The sequence below is a fragment of the Dendropsophus ebraccatus genome, chromosome 3, assembly GCF_027789765.1.
Source record: "Dendropsophus ebraccatus isolate aDenEbr1 chromosome 3, aDenEbr1.pat, whole genome shotgun sequence".
NCBI classification, from domain to species: Eukaryota; Metazoa; Chordata; class Amphibia; order Anura; family Hylidae; genus Dendropsophus; species Dendropsophus ebraccatus.
Genome location: NC_091456.1, coordinates 97558352 through 97580775, shown reverse-complemented (window position 1 = coordinate 97580775; position 22424 = coordinate 97558352). Strand labels below are relative to the sequence as shown.

The 22424-nt window shown below is 45.0% G+C and overlaps 1 protein-coding gene across 2 annotated transcripts in view; it reads left to right on the top strand.

The window, feature by feature from the left end:
* Window positions 1-22424, top strand: part of JAK3 (Janus kinase 3) — a 148483-nt gene that overhangs the window by 73269 nt on the left and 52790 nt on the right. For both annotated transcript variants that reach the window (XM_069962299.1, XM_069962300.1), the window contains 3 exons: window positions 2194-2327; window positions 9426-9558; window positions 16736-16887. In XM_069962299.1, the coding sequence (XP_069818400.1) occupies window positions 2194-2327; window positions 9426-9558; window positions 16736-16887 (419 nt within the window). The remainder of the gene's footprint in view (window positions 1-2193; window positions 2328-9425; window positions 9559-16735; window positions 16888-22424) is intronic.

Sequence of the window (22424 nt, the reverse complement as noted above, 5' to 3'; positions counted from 1 at the left end):
AAACAAACATATTTGATATCGTCGCGTGCATAATCGCCCAAAATTAAATTATTACATTCCTGATCTTGCACGGTAAACGGCATAAGCGCCAAAAAAAATCCCAAAGTGCAAAATTGCGCATTTTTGGTCGCATCAAATTCTGAAAAATTGTGATAAAAAGCGATAAAAAAGTTGCATATACACAAGTAAGGTACCAATAGAAAGTACTCATCATGGTGCAAAAAATGACACCTGACACAGCCCCATAGACTAAAGGATAAAAGCGTTATAAGCCTGGGAATGGAGCGATTTTAAAGAACATTTAGTTTTTTTTAAAGGTTTTGATTTTTTACAAGCCATCAAATAAAATAAAAGTTATACATGTTACATATCGTTGTAATCGTTACAACCTGAGGAACATGCATAACAAGTCAGTTTTACCATATGGCGCATGGCGTAAACACAAAACCACCCCAAATAAAAAATATTGTGTTTTATTTTCAATTTCACTGTGCATATAATTTTTTTTATGGTTTTGCAATATACTTTATGCAAAAAATAAGCCTGCCATTGCAAAGTACAATTAGTTGCACAAAAAATAAGGGCTTATGTAGGTCTGTAGGTGAAAAAATGCAAGTGCAAAAAAAAATGCAAAAAACAAAAATGCAAAAATGAAAATATGCCCAGGAGGGGTTAATTATACAGTAGCACCGGTGCTCTTATGCATACATGTAGTATTAAAAAAGACTTGGATCAGTCACATGAATAGACTTGTGATACAAATAACTCCATGGTCCGATATGACAATTAGGAGCACTACCCTGCCCTTCTAGCAAAGAACTGGCCCGGGAGCGAATAGGCCTTATGGGGGCGGGGCAGTGCTCCTAAAGTTGCCTCAGTGCTCCAAACTGTCTTACTGGACCGTGGAGTTAACAACTAAGTGCACAGGAACGATGTCCAGGATGAAGGTCAGAGATATACTTTCCTCCTCTCGGCCTCCTTATAGGGAGATATGAGCCGGTTAGAATCAGTCCGACAGTTCCCTTTTAAATAAACAGCCACTGACTGACACCTCTGACTTGTAGTGTGGACAAGATCCCTGGCACTGACATCCGCACGGCTGTCACTACCTAATTGCCCTAGGCAAAAGCGGACAACTAGTTGAAGTCCCTAGCCTGTATAGGTGTGACACTGAATGCGGACATGACAAACAAAACACAAATATTCAAAGTCTGAGGTCCGGGGTAAGTAACTAGCAGTCTGCAAAGCACAAAACATAATCCAGCTGCACCTGCCAGTCAGCATTACCACAAACATTACCAGCTGAGCCCTCAGCCAGAGCGTGGTGACTAAGGACGCTGCCAGCGCGCCCGTGGCAACCGGCCAGTCCGGTTACCAGGGACAAAGTTGGCGCATTTGACAGGCCGGCAATGCCGAGAGCCAAGCGTGCGGCCCGGCTCATGACAGTCTTTTTTCTTGGGTTTAGGGAAGAAAAAGAGTGCTGCACCTCACACCTATGGCTGATACTAGTACCTCTCGGCTGCATAAAAAACATCAGAATTCTGTATGTGAATTGATCAAGCCACACTGCCCCATGTACCGCGTGCAGGTATCTGATACACATGGGTCCCTACACTAAGTCCACACTGTGCCAGTCAGCGACCACCCCCCCGCAGGTGTGCCAGGGAAGGGAGGTGTGTCAGGGAAGGGAGGCCATGGAACGGCCCTGCAACCCCCATGCCACAGGACCAGACCCAAAAATGCCACACCAAAACCCAGCCAGCACCACCGGCAGAGGAAGCTGCCCCCAAACAGCACAAGTCTGGATAAGGTATAGCACTCACCATAGCTATCAAAGACAGAATGGGACAGACAGGAGGGATTAAAACCATGAGCACTCAGGTGTCTCCTGCTAATTACGGTCATGTGGGTCTCACCAGGAGGAGTGCAAAACACGGAGAAAAGAGAGAAACAAAATACGTTTTTTCTTCCCTGAACAGTCTTTTTTCTTGTTTACCTGTAGTAGGCATAGAGAACAAGTCTCCTAACCTGGAAGCTCATCTGGGTATCAGATCCTATGTTTGCACTATTGTGAATTTGTAGGAAAATATTTTGAACTTGGTGTTTCCAATTCTGTGCTTATAACCCTTTATAATTTGTGTAGTACATTGTAATAAAATAGTGCAATAATCGATTATATGCACTCCTTTCTAGTTATCATGGTTCAGGAATTTGTGTCTCTGGGTGCCCTTGATCTTTACCTAAAACGGAGACAGCAGAAAGGTCCTATACCTACAAGCTGGAAGCTGGAAGTTGTCAAGCAACTTGCATATGCCCTCTGCTACATGGTAAGGTTCACTACGTGCAATAATTCAAGCACTTACATGTCTTACTATGCCATAAAGAGGTTATTAGTGGTTGTTTAAGCAATGTCTGCCAAGCTGAATGTACTTGGAAACGGATCAAGATCCAACATTGCGATTGGGAGGCAAAACTAGAGACAATAAAAGCCATGGTAGCACATTTCGGCCATACAGGCTTTTGCACGAGCAGCATGCAGCCTAGCAGAGAGCTAGTGTATACTGTAAATTAAATGATTACTAGCCTGGGAGCTGGCGGGCCAGTCGCTGCAGTGGCTAAGAGATGTATACCTCCTAATAATTCAGACGAACGTTAAGGTAAAGGACTTTACTAAGGACCAGCATGTGAGATACCGGTTGTAATTACATTTGTATCCATATACTGTGAATGAAGAGTGTTTACACTGAAATTAACAATTAGCAATTAACAACGTTTTTGACTTTTTGCTCTTTGTTTGATTGTTGCTGCGTTTATACTAGAAGATTATGGATTAAATTCAAATGATAATTGGCCTGTGTAAAAGGCCCTTCAATTTATACCAACAGTACAATGACTTTCTGCAAACTAGAATATTTAGCGTTATAGCCAGCCCATAAACACACCCATTTGTTGGACTAAAACTCACAAAAAGTGGCATAAGGCAGAATATATGCACATTTGTGACATTAAAGGGGTTATCCAGCGCTACAAAAACATGGCCACTTTCCCCCTACTGTTGTCTCCAGTTTGGGTGGGGTTTTGAAACTCAGTTCTATTGAAGTAAATGGAGCTTAATTGCAAACTGCACCTGAACTGGAGACAACAGTAGGGGGAAAAGTGTCCATGATTTTTTAGTGCTGGATAACCCCTTTAAATTGGCAACAGTGTTTTGTGGCATTTTTTCCATTATTTTTTTTTTAAGCAAATGCCAGCAGTGCATTAAGAATGAACAGTGGTATTTCTGTAAGCGTAACCCTGTAATGTAAAACTTAACTTTAAATAATGAAATGATCATCTAAAAGTAACTGTGTTTAAATCACACTAGTACAAAGAAGGTATATAATCAGTAAAGCATACGTAGTGATATTTGATTTAGGGCCCATTTACACAGAAAGATTATCTGACAGATTATCTGCCAAAGATTTAAAGCCAAAGCCAGGACTGGATTTGAAAAGAGGCGAAATCTCAGGCTTTCCTTTACGACCTGTTCCCTGTTTATAGTCTGTTCCTGGTTTGGGCTTCAAATCTTTGGCAGATAATCTGTCAGATAATCTTTCTGTGTAAAAGGGCCCTTAGGGTATTGCTGAGCAAACCGTCTCCCTTTCCAATCTCACAGAATCAACTGACAAAATAAATGTCGGAATAAATGGCAATAACAGCCTCTTTATTAAAGTGCTTAAAACAGAACAGGCATACATAAAAACCATATAAATACTGTAACATAAAACATCTCAAAGGTCTAAAATCAAGGGAGGTCTGGCAGGGTACCATCCAGCAGAACCAGTACCAAAACTTTACCATGTAGCTGCACCATATGTCCAAATTTTTAACTCTTTAATGCCCCTCCTTACACCACTTACTACATTTTTTTCATTCCTACACTTCCCTCCTGTCCTAGTTTTCCCGGTCATGCCAGGCCGGCACCCCCCCCCCCCCCTCTGTGTCCTTTCTGTAAATATCAAAATATAACAAAAGTAAGAATGGTAAAGTTACTATTAATTCAACTCACTTCCTGATTGGAACTTTTAGATGTTTTTAATCATGTCTTATGGGGTTTCTATGTAATTCTCAATAAAAATTTGATACATAATCTTTGCGGAGTGCACTCTAACCAGGGCCGGACTGGGACTGAAAATCAGCCCTGGCATTTCAGAGCACACAGGTCCACTCGCTGCGCGGTGAAAAATTAAGATACGATGTTGTGAGTGCAGCATGGCTACATGTTGTATCATCATGGCCATGACTGGAATTACAGATAAAAACACAGTAAATGGGGTCAGAAGCTTCTGTCTCTGTACTGTGTCACGGTGCTGCAGTTACAGGTTGTCACCACTAAACATTGTACAGAGACAGACTGCTTCCGGCCCCGGTCACTGTGCTGAGTTTAACACCACCACCATATACTGACTAATACCACCAAATACTAACTAATACCACTGCATACTGACTAATACAACGACATACTGACTAATACCACCGCATACTGACAAATGTCACCACATACTGACAAATATCACCACATACTAACAGATGTCACCACATACCTACTAATGTCACCGCATACTGACTAATACCACCCCAAACTGACTAGTACCATTGCATACTGACTAATACCACCGTATTCTGACTAATACCACCGCATACTGACTAATACCACCACATTCTGACTAATACCACCACATTCTGACTAATACCACCACATTCTAACTAATACCTCCACATACTGACTAATATCACCGCATGCCGACTAATACAACCGCATACTGACTAATACCACCCCAAACTTACTAATACCACCACATACTGATTAACCCTTTAAGGGCGGGGCCAATTTTCGTTTTTTGCGTTTTCGTTTTTTCCTCCTTGTGTTTAAAAGGCCATAGCACTTGCATTTTTCCAACTAGAAACCCACATGAGCCCTTATTTTTTGCGTCACTAATTATAATTTGCAATGACAGGCTGAATTTTTGCATAAAGGACACTGCGAAACCAGAAAAAATTCAAAGTGTGGTGAAATTGAAAAGAAAAAAAAATGCATTTCTTTTATTTGGGGGGAATGTGTTTTTACGCCATTCGCCCTGGGGTAAAACTGACTTGTTATGCATGTTCTTTAAGTCTTTACGATTAAAACGATATATAACATGTATAACTTTTCTATGGGGGGTCTACGGGGCTGTGTGAGGTGTCATTTTTTGCGCCATGATGTTCACTTTCTATCGGTACCTTGACTGCGCATAAACGACTTTTTGATCGCTTTTTATTACATTTTTTCTGGATTTGATGCGACCAAAATGCACAATTTTGCACTTTGGGATTTTTTTGCGCTGACGCCGTTTACCGTGCGAGATCAGTAATGTGATTAATAGTTCCGGCGATTACGCATGCGGCGATGGCAAACATGTTTATTTATTTATTTACTTTTATTTAAAACCTGGGAAAAGAGGGGTGATTCAAATTTTTATTAGGGGAAGGGGCTTTTTACTAATAATACTTTTTTTTTTTTTTTACACATATACTAGAAGCCCCCCTGGGGGACTTCTAGTATATACACTTTGATCTCTCATTGAAATCTTTGCTGTATAGTTATACAGCTAAGATCAATGAGATCGCGCACTCGTTTGCTTTTTCCTGCTGCAGCTGAAAACAAACGAGTGCCGAGCCGGGGAGAGCGCCATCTTGGAGCGGTCCCCGTCCGGCAGCAGTAACGGAGATTGCTCCTCCGGGACAACGTCTCCCCCACTGGACACCAGGGAAGTGCTGCATCCGGTAATCTGATGCAGCTGTCATGTTTGACAGCTGCATCTGATTACTGTATTAGCGGGCACGGCGATCGGACCGTGCCCGATAATACCCGCGGTCCCGGGCTACAAGCGGCACCCGGGACCGCGGCGGCCCCGCTCTGAACACCTCTTACGGGCGCATGACGTACTGGTACGTCATGCGTCCTTAAGAGGTTAATACCACCGTATTCTGACTAATACCACCGCATACTGACTAATACCACTGCATACTGATTAATACCACTGCATACTGACTAATACCACCTCAAGCTAACTAATACCACCACATACTGACTAATACCACCACATGCTGACTAATGTCGCCACTGCTACTGAATAAAATCCACTTTAAAAAGACCTATATCACCTCATACAGTTATATAGAGGTAGACCCAGCTCCACACAGGTTCTGTACACCATATACATTACAGTGCTGTTACATCAGGTGACTCACAGGGGACGTCTTCTCGGATCAGAGTTCTTCCCTTTTCATTTTCTTCTCCATCTGCCCTGGGACATTATAACTTCTCAGAGCCATTAATCCACAGAATCTGCCAGACAAACATATTAGGCTTCACACTCTTGCACCATCCTCATCGCTCTACAAACTGCCTATCTGTATTGGCCCCTTTACACCCTCATTTAGTGGGTAGGCTGACTCTATGTGACCCCCTTATAGTATATGCCCCCCTCTATGTAGCCTCCTTATAAATGGTCCCCATCTGTGTTTCCCCTATAGTATATGGCCCCCCCTCTATGTAGACACTTTGTAGGTGGCCACTTGTTTAGCCTTCCATATAGATGGCTCCATGTGCATCTACCTGAGAGCCTCCCCTCTGTGTAGCCCCCCTATAGTAGATGACACCCTCTGTGCATCCCCTATAGTATATGGCTCTCCTCTCTGTATAGATGGCCCCTCTGTGTAGTCCACTAAAGTATATGCCCCCTTCCATGCATGCCCTATTATCTACCCCCCCCCCCCCGGGGTAGTCCCCATTATAGATGGCCCCCTGTGTTTTTCCCCTTATACATGCCCCCCTATAGATGGCCTCTTATGTTATCCCCCTTATAGATGCCCCTCCGTGTTGTCCCCCCCCCCCTTCTAGACCCCCTCTCCCCCTATGTTGTCCCCTTATAGGCCCTCTCTCCCCCTATGTTGCCCTTCTATAGATGGCCCCCTCTCCCCTCCCCTTATAGATGGCCCCCTCTCTCTCCATAGATAGCCCCCTCTCTCCCCCCTTTATTGATGGCCCCTTCTCCTCTCCTCCTTATAGATGGCCCCCTCTTCCCCCTTTTATAGATGGCCCCCTCTCTCCCCCCTTTATAGATGGCCCCCTCTCCACCCCTTTATAGATGGCCCCCTCTTCCCTCCCCCTTTATAGATGGTCCCCTCTCCCCCCTTATAGATTGCCCCCTCTTCTCTCCCCTTATAGATGGCCCCCTCACCCCCTCTCTAATAGATGACACCCTCTGTGCATCCCCTATAGTATATGGCTCTCCTCTCTGTATAGATGGCCCCTCTGTGTAGTCCACTTTAGTATATGCCCCCTTTTATGCATGCTCCATTATCTACCCCCCCCCGGGGTAGTCCCCATTATAGCTGGCCCCCTGTGTTGTTCCCCTTATACATGCCTCCCTATAGATGGCCCCCTCTCTCCCCCCCTTTATAGATGGCCCCCTCTCCACCCTTTTATACATAGCCCCCTCTTCCCTCCCCCTTTATAGATGGTTCCCTCTCCCCCCCCCTACTTATAGATGGCCCCCTCTTCTCTCCCCTTATAGATGGCCCCCGCACCCCCTCTCTTATAGATGGCCGCCTCTTCCCCCTCTTATAGATGGCCCCCTCTTCTCCCCCTCCCTTAAAGATGGTCCCCTCTTCTCCCCCCGCTTAAAGATGGCCCCCTCTCCTCCCCTTATAGATGGCCCCCCTCCTTTATAGATGCCCCCCTCTTCCCCTCCTCTCTTATAGATGGCCCCCTCTCCCCAGCAAAGCAGATAGAAAGAAAAAAAACTCACCTAATCCACACTCCCCATCGATCCTCTGTCCTCCTGGTCTGTCCCCCGTATGATGCGCAGCTGCTGGGGTTGTCGCGTTCTATCCCCGGGCAGCTCGCATCATAGAACTCCCTGGGACTTCCAGCAGGGAGCGTCTCTAACGTGCGCTCCTGTACCGGAAGTTACAGGCGCACAGAGAGGTCTATGATGCGCGCGCTGCCGGTCATAGGACGCGACACCCCCCTGCAGCCACGCATCATACGTCCTGTCCCGTCTTCCTCCTGGCCCGGTGAGTCCGTCCTTGACTCTTAACTATGTGTCTAGTTCTTTTTCTTTGGTTATTTCATGGTTAATTCTAGATACTAAGTGGCCCCCTCTATTTGTGATTTACTGGTAGAGCCTCCTTTCTAGTTTTGTTCTGATTAATTCAACTCATCACACCTGCATTATTGTATCTGATACACTAGTAAACTAGGCACTATCGTAGGCAAGGAACACATGCAAAGGGAGGACACTTATGGAACCTAGAGTCCCAGCCCCAAGTGTGATTGGGGCTGAGGCTCCAGGTCCAGCCCAATACTGACAGCTGCCTGGCAGTGTCAGGTGCCAGTCACAATCACTAAATGTAAAACACCCTATGGCCAGGGGCGGGGAAACCCCGGCCATGGCTACAATAAAGGAATAGTGCCACCACGCCCCCAGGAACCAGGTTGGCTGCTAGGGATGCCGTTGGCATGCCCCTAGCAACCAGCCAGGCCGTCGGCTCTCCTGTCAGGCCAGACGCGCACTCTGGCAGAAGCGGGAGCCGAGCATGTGGCCCCGTTTCTGAGAATATGTCTGCAAGACTGGTGCTCATTAAAATGGTGAAAAGTTGGTGAGCAAGGCCGCCGGCGCAACAGTATGGGCCCCAGCAGGCTGGAGAAGGGTGCAGGAGGTGCTCTGGGCCTGCAGGGTGGATTGCCGCAGCAGGGGCAGAGGTCACTGGTGGCGGGGAGCAGTGGGAGATGATAGCTCTTTACAAGGTGTTCCCCAGAGAGAAGCAGGAGCAGGTGGCTGTTTAAATTTGCCGAACAGCTCCTGCTTCTCTCAGCTGCAGGGAACACCTTGTAAAGAAGCAGGGATTCCCATCCTAATGAGGGGAATTTATTAATGAGAGGTTTTTTGATAAGAAACGAAACTCAAGAAGAAGGGCATACAATCTGAGGTTAGTTGGGGGAAAGATCAGAAGCAATCAAGTAGGAAAGGAAAATGTGCAGAGCTCCATGCAGAGGTCAGGGGTTATCAGTGCACCAGCAGTAAAGCAGATAAAAAAAAATTATATATAAATATATATATATATATATATATATATATGTGTATATATATATATATACACACACGCAGTGCTTTGTGTTGTGCGTAGGAGATGGGGGCCATTTAATTTTTTTTGCTATGGGGCCCCGTGAGTCCTAGCTACGCCCCTGCCTTAATGTTTGCTCATTATAAATAATAATTTTCCTTTCCTTTCAGATGTGAGGCAGCTGTTCTATAGAAAATTTGAAAATTCTTTTTTTTTTTTTTGTTCTATATTGCACGGTTGTTTACTTTTCACACCATTTTTATCTATTGCAGGAGGATAAACAGTTAGTTCATGGGAACATATCAGCTAAGAAAATACTTTTGGTTCGAGAAGGGGACAAGGACACTCCTCCATTTATAAAACTCAGTGACCGTGGTGTAAGCATCAAAATCTTGGAAAGAGGAAGTAAGTATTCTCTTTAAAGTCATTGGGGGAGATTTATCAAAGGGTGTAAAATTTAGACTGGTGCAAACTGGCCACAGAAACCAATCACAGCTCCTCTTTCAGCTCTGGTGAAAGGAAAGAGGAGCTGTGATTGGTTGCTGTGGCCAGTTTGCACCAGTCTAAATTTTACACCCTTTGATAAATCTCCCCCATTGTCTTAAAATAATGTATTCTTGTACCTTAGACATAAGCCAAGCTTTATATGCAAAAGAAAATAAATAAGTGGGCATTGTTACTAAAAGCTGTTTTATGAAGCAGCTAAGCGAAACAGGTCAATGTACGTTACATATGGCTGTATTTGTAATCTAATGATGTGCTACATTAAGAAAAGAGAGACCCTTGTAAAGTATACGTTCAATGTATACATAGACCTAACTTTATGGTCTAATTGTCTCCATCTCTATGGTTTCTATCACTTTGCATTTGTTTTTAGGTGGGGAACAGCCTAAGGCTATGTTTGCACACAGTAAAATAAAAGCAAAAATTAAGGCGTTATAAGGATGGCAATAGAGCAAATCGTTGTACTCGTACTGACTTAAGGAACATAAATACCATGTCAATTTTATTAGGCGAACGACATAAAGATGAGAAACCCCACCACAAGTTTTGCAGCATATTTTATGGAAAAGCAAAGTGTGTCATTGCAAAGGTTTCGCATAAAATAAGAACACATTCGGGTCTGTGGGTGAAAAAACACAAGCAATATGGCCTTTTGAACATAAGGAAGAAAACATTGTTAACTTTTAATTATCCTCCCTACTGTTTAACATTACAGCTGTAATTGTTAAGTAAAATTTAAGTATGGGGCTGTTTTTCTTTCTTTTTTTTATTGATTTTTCTTAAATTTATATAAACAATCATTTAAAAATCACATATCACTTTCAAAATTCATTTAAGCCACAATAGAAAATACCAAAATTGATACCGGCAAACAAAACTGATAACCAATTATATATTATTACACTTGTCCCCCAACAACCCTCTCCCTCAAGCCCCAAGAGTGAGAGCAAGAAGAAGTAAAGAAGAAAAAAAAAAGAAAAAAAAACACTTGCTTTAGCTTATTCTTTCCCAGCAACCCCAGTTATTTTAAAAATGTTTTCAGCCCTGTTTTAGGTCCATTAAGGATTCCCTCTCATACATCTGTATCCTATCTATCAGCTTAAAGAGGATGTACCACCAGGTACATCCTCTTTAAGCTGAACCCACGGATCGAACGGCACCGTCACGGGGAAGCTGATGCCGCGGTCCGTTCTTCGTACCGCGGCACGATTCCTGTGCACGGCACCGTTCTATGCACCGGAACAGGATGGTGCTCAAGCACTGGAGGTAGGCCGTCCCGTCCCCAGTGGAAGGGAATTCCCTCCCCTGTATGACGCGGCTCTGTTAGAATGAATGGAGCCGCGTCATACAGGGGAGGGAATTCCCTCCCATTGGGGGCAGCCCGGCCGGCCTCCAGTGCTTGAGGACCGGCCGGTTTCAGTGCATAGAACGGCGCCGTGCAGGGGAACCGGGCCGTTTTTCGGACCGCGGCACTGGCTTCCGCTTGACGGCACCGTTCGATTCGTGGGTTCAGCTTACTTGGTGGTACATCCTCTTTAGGCCATCCATCAATAGACAGGGGCGATGTATCCTTTCTCATTCTCAAAATAAGCACCTGTGCCAATAACAGAAACCTTAACAACCACTGTGTCGTAATGGCGTTGATCTCGGCACTCTATTGCTTTCAGCTGCAGCAGCCAAAAGAATAGAACAATGATATCTGTGATCTATGCAGTATAACTATACTGCATAGATCTCAATGAGAGATCAGAGCAGTCATACTAGAAGTCCCCCAGTGTTAAAAAGAGGAAAATGTTTTATTAATAAATAATCCCCTCCTCTAATAAAAGTTAGAATCACCCCCCTCTTCCCATTTTATAAATAAAAATAAATAAATAAAAATAAATAAATAAACATGTTTTGTATCGCCGTGCGCCCAAACTATTAATTTATTTAATTCCCGATCTCGCGCAGTAAAGCGGCGTAAGCGCCAAAAATTCCAAAGTGCAAAATTGCACCCCCCCCCCCACATTTTTTTTTTTTTCTGGTTTAGCAGTGTACTTTATGCACAAATTCAGCCTGTCATTGCAAAGAACAATTAGTGGGCCAAAAAATAAGGGCTCATGTGGGTTTCTAGGTAAAAAAATGCAAGTGCTATGGCCTTCTAAGCACAAGGAGGAAAAGGCGAAAACGCAAAAATGGAAATTGGTCCGGTTTTTAAAGGGTTAATATACAGTGTAGGTGTTTGGGGATCAATAGAGAACATTCCAAAATAGCACAGCTGGCCGAGTATGGTACCACTACCCCTGTTCTAGCAGTGATGACTTCTACCACTTTCCTCCAAAAGGATTGTATCACAGGGCAGGCCCAAAGCATATGTAAATAATCTGCGCCGTCCAGCCCACATTTACTACAGTGGTCATCTTATCTAAGGCCGATCCTGTGAAGGAGGGTTGGGTGGTAGTGGAATCTATTAATAATTTTAAATTAGATGATCTGGTGATTTTTATGATTAGAGGAATGCTCTATATTACCTAATATATTATACCATTCTAAATCTGTGATAATGCCAATATCCTTTTCCCATTTCCCCCTTTTAGTTATTGAATTTTGCGTGCTCTTTTGTCCCACAAATAATTCATAGATTTTCCTCAGTTTACCTTTTCCTATATTATTTATACTCTAATAAATCTATATTAGTGACTAGAAAGAGCCCTGTGTTTGCAGAGGTTTTAATAGCGTGTACCAACTAAAGATAATCTAACCAATGAGAGGAATTCAATAAAAGGGGTATTCCCCCCCCAAATTATTTTTGCATTAAGACGTTGACCACCCATAGCTTTCCATCTTTCCAATATCAATTTATTATGGATTCTGCACAGTTTTGCTGTTATCTAGGTGCATTCACCCCCACCAAACGTATAGAATAATCAAATCTCAGTCCAACCAGTCACCACTCCCTTCTCCTGGCCCCCACCCTCTGTGTCAGGATCACATGTCCTCCGTCTCTTCAATGGGCTGGGTAATCGCTTCTAACCCAGCCCACTGAAGTGAGGGAGGACACTGACAGCTGCTGCTGATCAGTGGCTGCCTTCCCCCAGGACACCTGTGTGCCCCCCTGCCCCTGAGCTCACCTGGGCCCCCCACACTGTGCCCCAGCCCCCCCCCCGGTGCTCACCCGCAGCCTCCCCCCGCAGTCACTGCCTCAACTCTGCTATGTCGCTGCCTCAACTCAATTCTGCTGCCACTACCAGTGTTGGACTGGGGTACCTAAGGCCCACCAGAGGAAATGTTCCTTGGGCCCCACCAATATAGAACCAGTCAGACACAACATGCTGACCCGGTACTTTCCTGAATTCTTCTGTATCTGAGACAAATCTCATGTGAATACCATTTTCGGTCAAACTAAAACTCTCAGAATACCCTACATTTTTACATTTTTACATTTTACCCTCAGGGTATGCTGGGAGTTGTAGTTTCTGAGTGGACAATAAATCACTGTGTGCAGAGCCTCCTGGTGGCTACAATCTGTGGGTCACAATCATCAGCCCTGAAGGTCCAGCAATAAATCTGTCTACAGCAGCAGTTATCAGAGCATTGTCTCTTTACTGTACTGTACAAGACCGACATTGCTGACCTAATCCTGTTTACAGTACCAGATTACAGGTAACAAATAATACCACCACATAGTGACTAATGCTACTGAATACGATCCACTGTACAAAGATCACTATCACCTCATACAATCATATAGAGCTAGACCCAGCTGTACACAGGTTCTGTACTCCATATACATTAAAGTGCAGTTATATCAAGTGACTCACAGGGGATGTCTTCTCTGATGAGAGTCGTTTCATTTTCTTTTCCATCTGCCCTGGGTTATCATGAGAACTTCTCCAAGCCACAAATCCACAGAATATGCCAGTCAAACATATTAGGCTCCTCACTCTGGCACCATCCTCATCTCTCTACAAACTGCTCATCTGTATTGGCCCCTTTACACCCTCGTTTAGTGGGTAAGCTGACTCTATGTGACCCCCTTATAGGTGCCCACTGTATTATCCCCTTATAGATGCCCCCTGCATATTCCCCCTTATAGATGACCAACTGCATATTCCCCCTTATAGATCCCCCCTGTATACTCCCCCTTATAGATGGCTCCCCCTTTTAGATGCCCATCTGTATATTACCCCTTATAGATGGCTCCCCCTTTATAGATGTCCCCCGTACATTCCCCCTTCTAGATGCCCTGCATATTCCCCCATGTAGATGCCCCCCATATATTCCCCTTTATAGATGCCCCCCTGAATATTTCACCTTATAGATGGCTCCCCCTTATAGATGCCCCCCCATTTATTACCCTTATAGATGGCTCCCCCTTTATAGATTCCCCCCGTACATTCCCCTTTATAGATGCCCCCTGTATATTCCCCCTTATAGATGCCCCCTGTATATTCTCCATTATACATGGCCCCCCTTTACAGATGCCCCCTCCCATATATTCCCCCTTATAGATGGCTTCCCCCCTATAGATGCCCCTGTATATTCCCCCTTATATATGCCGCCCCCTGTTTATTCCTCCTTATAGATGCCCCTCTGTATATTCCCCCTTATAGAGCCCCCCCTGTGTATTCCCCCTTATAGATGTCCCCCCTGTATATTCCCATTTATAGATGCCCCCTGTATATTCCCCCTTATAGATGCCCCCTGTATATTCCTCTTTATAGATGGCTCCCCCTTTAGAGATGCCGCCCCCCGTATATTCCCCCTTATAGATGACACCCCCCCCCCCCCCCCCCGTGCAAAGCAGATAAAAAAAAACAACTCACCTTACAACACGCTCCCCCATCAGGGATGAGCAGTGATGAGCACTTGGAACTATGGAACGAAAGCAGCTAGAAAGACGGGAGACGGCTCAAAAATACATTTACATTTTAGCTTTTGGGGGGAATAAACCTTTAAATACTCTTTTTAACCTTTTCCTGCACTTTACTCTGGAGAGCCAGAGTGGGGTTTTCCTGGCTGCATACCAACCTCCATCTGGAGTATTCAAGAAATTCCCATAGATTCAAAAATTTCAACTCCTGTTTTCCAAGAGTATAAGCACCAAACCGCTCCTCGTTATTAGTGCTGATCTGTAGAACTTTCAAAGGATAAAAAAGAATAATTAAAATTAGGTAAACACATTCCACCCTTATCCATAGATGCTGCCATTGCGTTATATCTGAGCCTAGCCCTCTTCTCACCCCAAACCAATCTGTTTAGCTGTCTCCCCATGGTTATAAAGTATTTTTCTGGAATCCAAATCGGTGCTGCCTGAGGTAGATATAGTATTTGAGGCTGAACAAACATTTTGATTAGGGCTATTCTATCTGCAATAGACAATGGGAGCTTCAACCAGAAATTAATTTCACTAATAAGCTTTTTCAGATAGGGCTTCCAGTTCATCTCAAGAAAATTACTTGGGTCTCTTGAGACCTGAATCCCCAGATACTCAAATGCTGTCTAAGCTTTTAGTTTACTTTTACTTTTAGTCCCAAATTTTGGGCCCCATATTCTGGTTCTTTCATAATATCTAATATTATTGATTTACTCCAACTTATCTGGTGGCCTGAGAATCTTCCAAAATCCTCAAACCATTCCGTCACATAGGGAAGACACCACCCAGGATTCCGCCAAAACCATCAATCCTGTTATCGCATCTGATCAGAGTAGCTAGAGGTTCGCCATAGAGAGCAAAAAGGAGAGGGGAGAGGGGACAGCCTTGTCTGGTTCCTCTCCCGAGGCCAAACTTCCTTGTCATTAAGGATTTTTTCCTCCTGGGCCTTTATAACCTGAGATAATAATTTATTGGGTTTACCACTTTCTGTAAATTGCTTCTGTCCCCTGAGGAATAGTTTGTGTTGTGCAGATTCGAGTAATTGTAATCCTAATGTATCTTAGGCAGCTTTCATCTTGTCTTATTTTATTTATTTATTTATTTTTTTGGGGGGGATGGACCTGTATATATCTTCAGCTTATGCCACTTCTTCTTTCATAGATTCTTCCTCTTTATTTACTGTAACTTCTTCCTAAAAGTACACATTTTTTTAATAAGATACCTCTCAGGAAAGCTTTAAAAGAGTCCCATACTATTTGGGTAATTGTGGGGCTGTTATTCTTGTTGATTACATGTAATTTGGGACATAAACATCCTCAAAAAAGTCTAAGTTAAAAATATCTATTTTGGGGGGCAAAAGCTTTTGCTGTAGGCCAAAAACTAGACTGGCTCAGTGACAGGACATACAGAAAACTCGGCTGGATTCGAGTCTGGATTCTGCAGAGGTTGCTTAACCCTTTCCTTTCTGACAAGATTGCATTCAGGTTGGCATTTGGACCCAAACACAGATACCAACTTGAAAAACACCAAAGTTGCACCGGACGCTATACACACAAACACAAAAATGCCAAAAAAAGCAACCTCATGAAAAAAACACCACAAAAAGCTGTGTCTGAAGGCATTTTTAAAGTGACTCTGTACCCACAATCTGACCCCCCCAAACCACTCATATCGTCAGATATCTGCTTTTAATCCAAGATCTGTCCTGGGATCCGTTCGGCAGGTGATGGAGTAATTGTCCTAGAAAACACTTTTAAACTTGCAGCCCTGTGTCAAATTGGCGTGGCCTAGAGTACCCATGCCCTAGGATTGCACTGCCCCTCAGTCCCTCCTAAACACCCTCGTCACCTTTAGGAACGCCCCCGAGCAGGATTTTTCCTATTCTTTACCTGTCTGAACACTGCACAGGTACCTTAACAATCCAACACATGTGCAATGTTCACACAGGTGATGAATAGGAGAAATAGTTTTAGGGGCTTTTCAGGTGATGAAGAGGGTGGGGAGGAGGGAGCCTGGGGTGTCGCAATCCTAGGGCGTCGCAATCCTAGGGCATGGGTACTCTAGGCCACACCAATTCACCACAGGGTTCCAAGTTTAAAAGTTGTTTTTTAAAACAATACCTGCATCATCTGCCAAACAGACCACAGGACAGATGTTTGACTAAAAGGAGATCTAGAGGAGATCGATATAAAGAATCAATTGAACATATTTCTGTTTCAGTGCTGCTAGAGAGAATCCCATGGCTGGCTCCTGAATGTGTGACTGATGTGAGGAATTTGGCATTAGAGTCTGACTGCTGGAGTTTTGGGGTCACAATGTGGGAAGTCTTTAATGATGGTATTGTACCACTAAATGCAGAAGAACCTGAAAAGGTAAGACTAGGGAATACATTTATTTTTGGTTTTGCAGTATATATTTTTTTATTTAAAAGACTAAGCTATCATATTTTTTATGCATCACAAAGTGTTTTTGTCCATTTTTAAGTTGTGTTATTCACATAAAACACCCTATACCACAACAGTAATAGCAATGGACTTCATATTTTCATAGAGTACAATTATAAACTTCATACAAATAATTTAAAATAATTATAAAGTACATACAAATAATTTAAAGCTGGGCACATATGGCCAAAAATAAAAATCTATTATTTTTTTTATTCAAGGGCATTTTCAATTGTAATCTAAATTTTCTTTTTTTTTCTAAACAAACTAAAAGAATACCAAAACACATTTGGGAAATCTGTGGCCCTCCAGCTGTTCCTACATCCTATCAAAAAAAATAATGAGTAAATACACTGGTAAAAAGTAGGGTGTCATTACAAATAAGGTAAGGAGGAAAAAACAAAAATGCAAAAACTAAAAGTTGCCTTGTCCTGAAAGGGTTATAAGGGGTGAACCTGCAAACTCCCAAACAACCCAAAAGCCTATGCCTTACAAACTCCCCCTTGACAGCAGTGCTACCACAAAGCAGAACAGTTCCTGCCCTGGTCTGACTTCCATAACCATGGATAAAGGACTGAGATTTCCACCTCACTTAAATACTTGCATAGTTAATAAGGTTGAAAAAGTCCAACCTACAGTATAACATTACTCTGTTGATCCAGAGGAAGGCAAAAAACCTTCAGGAGGCCAAAGCCGATTTGCCCCATCACAGGGAGAAAATTCCTTCCCGACTCCAAAATAGCAATCAGAATAATCCCTGGATCGACAACCTTTTAAATAATAAAATGACAATTGCACAAACCATACCACAAAACAATAGGGTGGACGGGAGGGATCTGAAAACATTTCCTGTTTCCAACCAGGCTACCTGCTATTTATAACAATAACCCCCCACTCCACTCCTCTTCCTGGCTTACCCTTTACCTGCAGGCAATTTTCCCCTACTATACTGACCCTCACTTACTACCTTAATGGAAAAACTCCCCATAAATGCATAGTCATGGTCGCAGAGACCCCCATTATGTTTCCTCAGCGGGAGACCCCTTTTTTCCCCAACTCATGAAACTTTACATCTAGAGTATGACTCCTCTTAGTCATGGTAAGCAATGCTCATGGCTTCTCCCCTAATCCCACAGAAGTGCTGGCCTCAGCTTCAGCTCCTTCAATATGGGATCCTCATCCACAATGACTACAACACCCCTCATCTCACATTCCCATAAACCCCAGTGGAGAAAGCGCTCCCTCCTCATACCTGGCTATAGAAAGTGGTTTAAGAGGTTTTTGAAGATTAATGACATACTTTAAAAAACATCCTGCTGTATTGCCAAAGCCTAGACAAACCTCTCCATGTAATTGTTTCTCCTCTATCCAAGTCTCCTGCTGTGATACAGCTTTGGCTGTTAGTTTACAAGCTGCTCTGCCTGTTTCCTTACAGAACACACCTAGTGGCCAGAGGTGGAACTGCAGTGTATACAGAGATAATCACATAGATACGCTTCTGTAGCCCTAGCCTATTCCTGCAATAGGTCCTGGTTCTTACATACACAATTATACAAAATGCAGCATACAGCCCTGTCCCCCCCTCACTTCTATACAGATATGCCCCCCTGCAACCTGATTTGTGCACAGTTTGTGAACGCTGTCCTAGGGGCAGGGGGTGCAATATACAGTACTTGTCCTTAGTGCACTCTTCCGGGAGATCACCAGTTCTGTCATGTGATCCTCTGCCCGCAATCTTCTTTCTGTAAGGTCCTGCATCTTTTCCTCTTCCAGGTGCGGTGACATGTGTGCAGGGGCGTAGCTAAAGGCTGATGGGCCCTGGTGCAAAATTTTAGCTTGGGGCCCCCCATCTCACCCGATCAGGCAAAAACATATCTAACGTTATATCAAATTACTCTAATGTGCCACCATGTTCTAATGAACTGCCTCTGCCTCCACCTAATGTACTGCACTACTGCCCTATAATTAATGGACTGTACTGTGTCATTGTCTTATCATTGTATTCCAATCTTTGACTCTCCAGCTGAAAAACTACAACTCTCATCATGAACTGCCAGTTGGAAACTATGGGAGTTGTAGTGCTGCAACCTGAAGAGCCACATGCTGCAAAACTACAGCTCCCATAATAAACTGTCAGCAGGCACGATGAAGTTTGAACTTCTGCAACCTGGATAAGTCACCTGATGTCACCTGCAGTCCTATGTAACACCACAGATAAAACAGTGGTATCCCTCTGAGTACAGATAATGTAGTAGTCACCTGCAGTCCTGTGTAACACCACAGATAACACAGTGGTATCTCTGAGTACAGATAATGTAGTAGATGTCACCTGCAGTCCTATGTAACAGCACAGATAACACAGTGGTATCTCTGAGTACAGATAATGTAGTAGTCACCTGCAGTTCACTTCTCCTCTCCTCAGTGGTGTAAGTGGTTTCCGCAGGGTTGAGGCTCCCCCCCACCGGATCACAACATTGCTGTACACTCTGATGTTACTTGCCGGCTGTACAGTGATGTCACCTGACCTGGGGGAGGGGCCTCAACGCTGAGGAGAGGTGGATTGCAGCACAAGCTGAAGCTCAACGCCATAAAGGTACGGCGATAGGACACAGCTTGGGCCGCCAACGCAGATGTCTGGAGGAGGGAGCGCTGCTTCTGTCATCTGATTAGATAAGAGGCCCCATCAGATGACAGCATGTGCCAGCGGGTACAGCAGGACAGATTAGTGCAGTGCTTCCCAACCTTTTCCACCTCGGGGCACCCCTTGGAAAAAAAAAATTAGCCCGGGGCACCCCTACTAAATGATGTTCTACAAAATAAGAAAACTGTCATACAGTGACTCACAGGTGACGTCTTCTTTGATCTGAGGCGTCACTTTCCCTTTTCCTCTCCTTCCAGTCCTCCATGATGATTTCTTCCAGATACGTTTCATCTCTTCAGAACCTGCGAGACAAACAATTTCGGCTCCGCACATTTCTAGCAACTTCCTATCCTTTCTCCCTCCTGTAGGCTCCCAAAGTAACTGCGCTGTTTGGTGTTATGTGCAGTAAAGCGAGTAGGAATGTGGGATGCCCCCTGTATGTAGGATACCCTGCTGTGCCCCCATGAGCTAATAATGCCCCCAGAGGTGCCCCCATGAGCTAATAATGCCCCCAGAGGTGGCCCCATGAACTAAAAATGCCCCCAGAGGTGCCCCCATGAGCTAATAATGCCCCCAGAGATGCCCCCATATACTAAGAATGCCCCCAGAGGTGCCCCCATGAACTAATAATGCCCCCAGAGGTTCCCCCATGAACTAATAATGCCCCCAGAGGTAGCCCCAATGAGCTAATAATGCCCACAGAGGTGGCCCCCATGAACTAATAATGCCCCTAGAGGTGGCCCCCATGAACTAATAATGCCCCCAGAGGTGGCCCCCATGAATTAATAATGCCCCCAGAGGTTCCCTCATGAGCTAATAATGCCCCCCAGAGGTGCCCCCATGAACTAATAATGCCCCCAGAGGTTCCCCATGAACTAAAAATGCCCCCAGAGGTTCCCCCATGAGCTAATAATGCCCCCAGAGGTGCGCCCATGAACTAATAAAGCCCCCAGAGGTTCCCCCATGAACTAATAATGCCCCCAGAGGTTCCCCCATGAGCTAATAATGTAATAATGCCCCCAGAGGTTCCCTTATGAACTAATAATGCCCCCCAGAGGTGCCCCCATGAACTAATAATGCCCCCAGAGGTGCCCTCATGAACTAATAATGCCCCCAGAGGTGCCCCGTGAGCTAATAATGCCCCCAGAGGTGCCCCCATGAGCTAATAATGCCCACAGTGGTGCCCTCATGAACTAATAATGCCCCCAGAGGTGCCCCCATGAGCTAATAATGCCCCCAGAGGTGCCCTCATGAACTAATAATGCCCCCAGAGGTGCCCCATGAGCTAAAAATGCCCCCAGAGGTGCCCCCATGAGCTAATAATGCCCACAGAGGTGCCCTCATGAACTAATAATGCCCCCAGAGGTGCCCCCATGAGCTAATAATGCCCCCAGAGGTGCCCCCATAAGCTAAAAATGCCCCCAGAGGTGCCCCCATGAACTAATAATTCCCCCAGGCGTGCCCCCATGAGCTAACAATGCCCCCAGAGGTGGCCCCCTATGAACTAATAATGCCCCCAGATTTCCCCCCATGAACTAATAATGCCCCAGAGGTGGCCCCTATGAACTAATAATGCCCCCAGAGGTGCCCCCATGAACTAATAATGCCCCCAGAGGTGGCCCCCCATGAACTAATAATGCCCCCAGAGGTGGCCCCCCATGAACTAATAATGCCCCCAGAGGTGCCCCCATGAACTAATAATGCCCCCAGAGGCTCCCCCATGAGCTAATAATGCCCCCCAGAGGTGCCCCCATGAACTAATAATGCCCCCAAAGGTGGCCCCCATGAACTAATAATGCCCCCAGAGGTGCCCCCATGAGCTAATAATGCCCCCAGAGGTTCCCCCATGAACTAATAATGCCCCCATAGGTTTCCTTATGAGCTAATAATGCCCCCAGAGGTGCCCCCATGAACTAATAAAGCCCCCAGAGGTTCCCCCATGAACTAATAATGCCCCAAGAGGTGCCCCCATGAGCTAATAATGTAATAATGCCCCCAGAGGTTCCCTTATGAACTAATAATGCCCCCAGAGGTGCCCCCATGAACTAAAAATGCCCCCAGAGGTGCCCTCATGAACTAATAATGCCCCAGAGGTGCCCCATGAGCTACTAATGCCCCCAGAGGTGCCCCCATGAGCTAATAATGCCCACAGAGGTGCCCTCATGAAATAATAATGCCCCCAGAGGTGCCCCCATGAGCTAATAATGCCCCCAGAGGTGCCCCCATGAGCTAATAATGCCCCCAGAGGTGCCCCCATGAGCTAATAATGCCCCCCAGAGGTGCCCCCATGAACTAATAATTCCCCCAGGCGTGCCCCCATGAGCTAATAATGCCCCCAGAGGTGCCCCCATGAACTAATAATGCCCCCAGAGGTGCCCCCATAAGCTAATAATGCCCCCAGAGGTGCCCCCATGAACTAATAATTCCCCCAGGCGTGCCCCCATGAGCTAAAAATGCCCCCAGAGGTGGCCCCCCATGAACTAATAATGCCCCCAGAGGTGCCCCCCATGAGCTAATAATGCCCCCAGAGGTTCCCCCATGAACTAATAATGCCCCCATAGGTTCCCTTATGAGCTAATAATGCCCCCAGAGGTGCCCCCATGAACTAATAAAGCCCCCAGAGGTTCCCCCATGAACTAATAATGCCCCCAGAGGTGCCCCCATGAGCTAATAATGTAATAATGCCCCCAGAGGTTCCCTTATGAACTAATAATGCCCCCAGAGGTGCCCCCATGAACTAAAAATGCCCCCAGAGGTGCCCTCATGAACTAATAATGCCCCAGAGGTGCCCCATGAGCTACTAATGCCCCCAGAGGTGCCCCCA